General features: G+C 47.4%; 1 protein-coding gene across 1 annotated transcript; it reads right to left on the bottom strand.

Moving 5' to 3' along the window:
• Nucleotides 1–4,523: 4,523 nt before the first annotated feature.
• LOC133897953 (homeobox-leucine zipper protein HOX11-like) lies at nt 4,524–6,241 on the bottom strand. The gene is made up of 4 exons (XM_062338789.1): nt 5,841–6,241; nt 5,406–5,728; nt 5,234–5,313; nt 4,524–5,107 (listed from the first exon to the last, which is right to left on the bottom strand). Exons 1-4 carry the CDS (start codon nt 6,103–6,105, stop codon nt 4,744–4,746), a joined length of 1,032 nt encoding a protein of 343 aa, XP_062194773.1. The 5' UTR covers nt 6,106–6,241; the 3' UTR covers nt 4,524–4,743.
• Between the last annotated feature and the right edge of the window lie 1,438 nt (nt 6,242–7,679).

Here is a 7,679-nt window from a genome sequence, read left to right as displayed (position 1 = left end):
GCTGCACGCCGTCTCTGGTCTTAAACTAGTCCTTGCCTCCCTAATTTTTTTTAGTCGCAGGCAGATGAGCCAAAGATCGGGATTTGCACGGCCGATTATAAAAAAACGGTCTCTGTTTAGTCTAAAAAATGGTCTCTGTTCCACCGCGAAGGCTGGAATCAAGTGGCTTCGAGCTACGTAAGCGATGAAATAAAATCAATTGGTGCACCCTACCCTCCCCATGCATGTTCTTCTTAAGTTCACGGGACGTGAGAGTGAGAGACGACAGAAAGTTAAGATACATTTCAGGAATACACCTGTTGACAAAACACTTAACTACCTAGCTAGAGAATTCTAAGCTACTCGTTGGAAACTTTGGTGCATCTCAGTCAACGTAGCAGCTTAAGATCTTCTAGAACGACAGAGGCCGGGAGATCTACCGTTCCTTCAATGTTCGCTGTTGAAGCATAGTATTATATTACCCACATTTCCTCGCCAGGTTCAGCTTTCCAGTGAACTGGATGGCACATGAAACTTGATACATGCGAACGTGTCGATACGGTGCACCTGGCACTCAAGATCCTACATCCGCCGGCCGCGAGTTTCGTTGCATGTGGCCTATCATGACTATTATATTCTCAGAATTGCTGTCAGTATATATAGGGTAGGGATAAAGAGAATTCATCGCCCAATGCAACAAACGGTCCGCTCGATCATACCACATGCATCAACGTCAGAAAGGGACGTCGCATGAGCCACTCGCACTTCCGTTAACCATGCGAACGAAACAGGCCAGCACCACCAGATGGGAGGCAGCGGCAAGTGGTCGGGTCGGGTCTGGTCTGCGCCCAGGACGGGGCAGAAGGTTGTGGCGAGCAGAGCAGAGCAGGGAACCATCTTCAGAGGGCAAGGAGACACGGCACAACTTCCCAATTAGCCTGCCCGCCTGCCACCCGAGGGAGGAGAAGGCCGGGCCCTCGTCGCCGTGCCCTGCCGCTTTCACTAGCTGCTCGTGGGCGTCCGGTGCGGTGAGTGATGGTTGGTTCCTGATCTGGCCACAGTGCCACTTGATGTCGTTTCTGCTCGGTGGGCTAACGATCTGCATGTTTCGGGGAGGGGGGTGGGGGCTAAATTATTGGCGCAGCTAGCCTTCCTTGGGTGGGAAAAGAAGGGTTTTCAAAGTACAAACTAGTGGGTCTGGAAAACCGAAGCATTGGTGTGTGTTTCAGATACTTGTGGCACACAAAAGCCGCTACATGTTATTGAAACCAAAAACGTATGCGGTAGACAGGTTTATCTGCATCTTGAGTTCTGAAATATGGTGAATACTCAGGTTCTAGTTCAGTTGTGATGAGAACCTGAACTCCGGCTTCAAAATTTATTAGGGCTAGGTACCTTTAACTTTATGTTTTCGTGTAGCTAAAGTTATAGTTACATTGAGAATACTTAGACGAATCATCCTGTTTACATTTTAAATTAAAAATAAATATTTAATCCACTATAATTTAGCCTACAAACTACATATCTAAAGTAAAACTAAGATCTAGAGCTTTGCCAAATTATAGATATGCTGGGTTGTGGTAGGAAAACAACATGGTGCATTTGCTCAAAACATCTTTGAGTTGAAATGTGCAACACTTGACTCAAATTTAATGTCTAATGATCTAGTACTTAGATGATGTAATATAGTAGCACTCTTTATAACTATTTTGACCGATTGTGTTTGGCCTCAAGTACTTAGATGATGTAATATATTGTCTCCGGTCACAAATAAGTGACATTTTGAATATCCTAAAATACAATTTTAACTATTACCTTTTGTTGTAATATCTTTTTAAAACATAACAAAAGTATATAATTATATAATATTTTTCAAGACAAATTCACCCGTATTATTTTTAAATATTTAAAATTATATAGAAAAATTAATTTATAACAAAAATTTAGAACGATTGCCTATCTGCAACCTAAAATAACAATTATTCATGACAAGAGGGAATAGTAGTGCTACTCTATAACTATTTTGACCGATTGTGTTTGACCAAAAATTAATAGCCTGTACTAATTACATGATGACTCATAGTGGTAACTGATTTAGCCGGTGAGTCGTTGGTTGTCTGCAAAGGTCAACTACATGCGAAGTGTGTGATCTTTGATTATTTGTGAATACTAAGGATTTGGAAAAATGTCCCTCATCTGACATCCACCTGCCCCACCAGTTACTCCTTGTAAGGCGGAAACACAATTAGATCATAGTTACTGTACTACCTCTATTCTCAAATAGACATTATCTTAAAATAAGTATAATAAAATTTTAAAAACTTTGACCATTAATATACACAAAACTATAAGAATTTGGCATATAAAAATAATAGTAGTGAATTTTTTATAAAAAATATTTTGATGTCATCTTATTTTTATTAATTTTTATCAAGAATTAGTTGTCAAAAGTAATAGTTAAACATGCTTGTTAGACATTATATCAATTTGCTAAATGATAAGTAAAAAGAATGGAGCTAGTAATACTCTAGCTAGTCCAACAAAAGGTGAGTATTATTCCTTTTGGTCAAGAACCAAAGGCGCGACGCGTAAACCGGTGCCAAGACAAGCCACGTGCCCATCAGGCACAGAACATCCACTGTTGGGCCAAGACCCCTATCTGCAGCATTGCCGAACCCTTGATCTAATGATCTCTTTCAAAGCAAAAGAGATCCATCTCGCCATCAAGAGCCCACGGAAGATTCAAACCTGAGTGTACTCGCCGTGGGGTCCCGATCGCATCGCATCGCTTCCCTCGGCCGTAAGCAACGCAATCAATTGGGTGCTCAACAAAGTCTCTGCCCCCCTCCCTGACCCGGGTCGTCACCTGCCGACGCCTACTCCTGGCTACCGGTGTGGTCAGCCTCAGCCCCCGTGGGGAGCGAGCGCGGCAATTGATGTGGCGCAGCCACGATCCGGCCGGCGAGCAAAAGATTTGCTGGGGAGGGGTCAGAGACTTGGATTCTTGGCACCGTGGACTCGGCATAAATGGCTCGGCTTGCCTGCACCGCATTCATCGCTCAATCGCTGGCTGCCCGGCCTTGCTATCCGTCATGACATGGACTCCAAGAAACGGTGGCGATCCAGCAGTCATCGCCTCCCTCTTAGTTTATGGCTATATTATTAGGCACGCACGACTTGGAAGGTCAATCTCCGGTTCACATCCTGCGACTGTGGACTCATCTGTTCACCAGGATCTTTTAAAAACTTTCGACGATTTTTCGTTTTCGCGTTAGGGAAGGGTCCGAGAAAAAAGAACGCTGCTAAGGCTCAGTGCGAAGCGTCGAGTATTCATGGCGTAATCATGTTACCGGTACGTGATTTGTCCAACATTGCAAGCAGGTGGAGGCTAGGTGAGAGAGAATGGATGGTATACGAGGAATTGAGGACCACCTGTGCTGTACAACGTTAGTAATAGTATCAATTCCCTGGTCGACAGGTCCACCATTTGTGTTCTGGAGTGTAGACAACTAACTGTCGCGGTCGGTGCTCTACTACTGTATTTCTCATTGATGCACATGACAATTAGGAGCATGCATTTTGCATGTTTGCCTATGCTTCTTATTTTGGAGAAACATCATCTGGTTTTCCATTTGCTTTTGTTTTTCTTCTGTTTTTGGGGTTTTCATATCGTATTTAGGTCATGTTTATTTGGACTTCTAGTAGCTTCTACTTCTTAGAAACCCAAAACTGAAATAAACAACATATTTTTACTGGTTTCTAGTTATGAACAGGTTTCAAGAGAAATCACAGCTTGTAAAAGGTCAAATAAATAAGATCTTAGTTCTAGTTAAATATCCATGTGTTACAACGAAAATATAAATATTAAACACGATAACATCAAGTACAAACTCAATGTACAGAGATGTGGATGTGCTATTAGAGTTCCACCGAGCGAATACTTCAGGGGCGATGTTGTAGTTTAATTTCAGATAGAATTCGAAAAAATAAGAGATTATTTAATAATTTTTCTTCTAATTCTTAATTTATTTTTATCAGTAAAATCAGTTATATATTTGTATCCGGTAACGAAACAATTATATATTTGTATCCGGTAACGAGGCTGTGAATAGTGAATGATAGGAAATAGTGAATGATAAAGTGAGTAAATTATTTAAAAAATTATTAGATAAAGTAAGAGTAGGAGAAAAGATTATATGAAAATCAACCCGTATTTTTTTATGCCGTAAATATTACCTGGTCCGCATTTCTACAGCAACTGGCTTTGGGTGCCGAAGTAATCGGCGCAAATACAGGGGTTACTCTGCCAATACTCGATGGGCGTCAAGATTTCGCAAATCTGCGGTGCAAACTCCAAAGAGCAAAGCTGTTCTGCCTCGGTGCCAACGACAGAGTTTTCAGCAGTAAAAAACGAGACAAGCCATTTCTGCATCTCACACAATCACCAAGCTAAAAACCAAGTAAAAACACTTCAGTTCTTTTGTTCTGCGGATAAGTCAGAAATTCAAGGCCTATCTTAACGCCAAATTGTAGTAACAAGATACGTAAAAAACATGACGCTAGTATTAAGATTAATAAACTATATTGCAATGTTTTCTTTCAGCATCCTGGCCGTCCACAGTCCAATCTGACGGCCCGATGCTCTACCCCATCGGATTCTCTCTGAATCCCCTTGGCAAGCGACAAAAAATCCCAACGAACCGAATGGGCGAAAAGGTAGTAAAAAAGTGAGCATATTCACTTCCTTCGCCGGAGGTGAAGGGATCACGAGCTCGCCGGAGCTTGTGGCTGAGGCTGGGTGGCCAACGGCCGGTTGAGGGGTGACGAGAACAGCGCCGCGAACGACGAGGGAGTCGGCTCCGGGGCGGCGGCCGCAATGCCCGGCGCAGGGGTGGGCGAACCGGAGGCCGCGCCGGCAGCGGCGGCCGGGGCGGAGTTGGAGGCGACGCGCTCGCAGGAGGGGCACATGGAGAGGGTGGTGGCCGGGAGGTGCATGTAGAAGGGGAGCACGGTCTTGAGCGCGCGCAGCTCGGCAAGCTCCTTCTGCAGCCGCCGGTTCTCCTCCGTGAGCGTCTCGCAGCAGCGCTTCAGGTACTCGCAGTCCACCTCCGTCTGCTTCAGCTTCGTCCTGCGCTCGTCACGGCCGGCAAAGACAGTGCTCTTTTCTTAGTCAATTCCTCAACCAAGATTCCTGTCGTGCGGGTGATAAGGAAACGAGTTCTTTTTCACTAGTATGTAGGCAGCGTGTGCGCACCTGGCTCTGCGGTTCTGGAACCACACCTCCACCTGGCGCGGCCGGAGGTTGAGCTGCTTCGCCAGCACCTGCTTCTGCTTCTGCTCGCCACGGAACGCACCAACGTCAGGATCTAGAAGAGGCGAGAAAAAAGTTTGTGTTTGATAAGAGTTTGGTTTGCGACGGTGATTACGGGGTTGAGCGTGGCGTGCTCCTTGAAGCTTTCCTCGAGGAACGCGGACTGCTCCTTGGAGAGGCGCAGCTTCTTGCGCGCCGATCCACCGTCGTCCTCGTCGCTGCCGCGGGAGCACGCGCGGTCGGCGCCTCCACGGGCGCCCGGGCCCGCCTGGCCCTGAGCGGAGAAATCCATCGGGAAGGAGCCCGCGCTGTTGTTGGGCGAGGACGACAAGGCCGCCGCGCCCGCGTCGTCCTGCTCCTCCTCCTCCGCAGCCGCGCCGGCTACGGACGACGGCGCCCGGTTCACGTCGAACCCCCGCGTCGACGGCTCCCAATGCCCTGCCGATCACACAACACCACAAACAAATCCCACCATTTCAGCGATCTCACCGCACGCGAAAAAAAAAAGCCAAGAAAACCAAAGCTCTTGATTCTTGAATGCATCACTCACTGTTCTCGGACGACGACGGCCACGGGAGGCCGAGGCTGGGCACCATGGGCAAGAGCGTGAGCCGCATCGTCGGCTCCGGCGACGAGCGACCGCACCTCCCCGGGCCAAACTCCAGCTCCCTCCTCAAGGCAGCGACCTCCTCCCGATCCCGCCTCTTCTTCTCCCCATCTTCCTCCCTCCTCAACCCCACCCCCATCCCAAGCCCGAGCACCAGGTCCCTCCCGGCGTCCGCCATGGTCTCCCCCAAGCTCAAACCCAACTCCATCCTGCCAAGAACCCGTAATGGAACCGTCGGAACGCGCAAGGCCCGCGAGTCTTTATACCAGCAGCTGGAGTCCGAGAAGGAGACGCCCCTAGTCGTCTCGTTTCTCCTTCCGGTGTGTATGTGGCTGTGGTAATGGCGGGTTTGACCAGCTGACGAGCCGCACGTGACCCGGAAAAGAGAGTTGGGAGATGCAAGCAATTCGCAGGCTCGACGGGGGTGTTCGTGACAAAAGTGTAGAATTGGATGGCAGGTGATAATAATGATGTTAATGATTACTGTATCGCTGGGGGCTACGTATCTTATCTTTCCCCTTTTATAAATGGCGCCCGCAATCTTTAGCAGGTAGCTGCTGCAGCGCCTGCTGCACCCCCCCCCCCCCGGCACATCCTCTTGGATATGCAGAGTGATTTCAATTTCCTTTTACAATCTTGTTTGATCACCGTCGATTTCAATTTCATTTTACAATCTTGTTCAATCACTGTCGAAAAGACTGAAAATTGTGAATATTTTTCATCCTCTACTTTGTAAATCTCATATGTCAGTAAAAGAAAAAAATTAAATTAAATATTTTATTTCTTAAAAATCTAGAAATTCGCTAAATTGTCGTGAAATTTAATAACTCGCGATTAGGTTTTTGCGTTTGTTGGTCGTAGGCGTGTGTACTCTATAATTTATGGCTCAGGGTCGTGCGTGTTGGAATTGCATTTTTGTTTGCACCAGTAGTGCTTCATACTGTATTTTGGGAGTGGGGACAAGCGTAAAATTCCAGCGCGTCACTGCAATGCCTTGCTATTAGTAGGTAGCAAAGGACTATGTATATCTGTCCTAAAAAATAGTAGTACTCCAGTTCAATATGCATGGTCTTAATCAACTTCGATGCGTTTCATGAACATTGGCTGCCGAACCAGTAAACTTTTCTGTACAGGTGGAAATGTGGAATCATGATCGGCTGTGCTATACCTGTACATATAGAAACTTTGTGTGTGTGTCATCTATACTACTAGTAGCAGGCTAGCAGCAGCAGCAGCAGCAGTTTTCTCTTGGCCTGCATGGAAGCAAATGATGCTAGCTAGATCCTATGATTGCATGGAATGGGCAAAGGAGAATGTCATGTGTGACAGTGTGAGCGCGGGGCTAGCTCGTCGCCGAGGGAGGGAAGGGAAGGGAATTCGCTCTGCATGCTGGCTCGCATGATTACGGCCATCAATTCCTCATCCACCGCCATCCGTCCGTCGTCATCATGTATGGTGTGCCTACCTGCGTGATATGAAGCAATCCTGTTGATGTGTGCAATGGGGGCAAGCCGGTGGGCCGTTCGCTCGCCGCAATCATGCCGCATCATGGCCGCTGCATGCATACGGCCGGCCGGGGGCGGCTTGTGGCCGAGCGAGCAGGCGGGGGGGGGGCCTGCCTGAGCCTGACTGCCTGCTTGCTTGCTCCTCCTGCTGCATGATGGTGCTGAGGATGGCCTGCGGTCGGGTTAGGTGATGTGTGATGGATGGATGGCTACAGGCGCATAAGGACGCAATCATCCCTGTTTGTACTCGGAGAGTACCCGAGGGCTCCTTTCTCCA

This window comes from Phragmites australis, chromosome 17, assembly GCF_958298935.1.
Source record: "Phragmites australis chromosome 17, lpPhrAust1.1, whole genome shotgun sequence".
NCBI classification, from domain to species: domain Eukaryota; kingdom Viridiplantae; phylum Streptophyta; class Magnoliopsida; order Poales; family Poaceae; genus Phragmites; species Phragmites australis.
The sequence above is the reverse complement of the archived record's forward strand: the minus strand, read 5'-3'. Positions and strand labels throughout refer to the sequence as shown.

Coding starts and splice junctions, on each gene's coding strand:
- LOC133897953 (XM_062338789.1), bottom strand. CDS start 6,105: ATGGAGTTGGGTTTGAGCTTGGGGGAGACCATGGCGGACGCCGGGAGG. Junction 5,314..5,405: donor AGCACGCCACGCTCAACCCC/GTAATCACCGTC, acceptor CGTGGCGAGCAG/AAGCAGAAGCAGGTGCTGGC. Junction 5,108..5,233: donor TTCCAGAACCGCAGAGCCAG/GTGCGCACACGC, acceptor TGACGAGCGCAG/GACGAAGCTGAAGCAGACGG.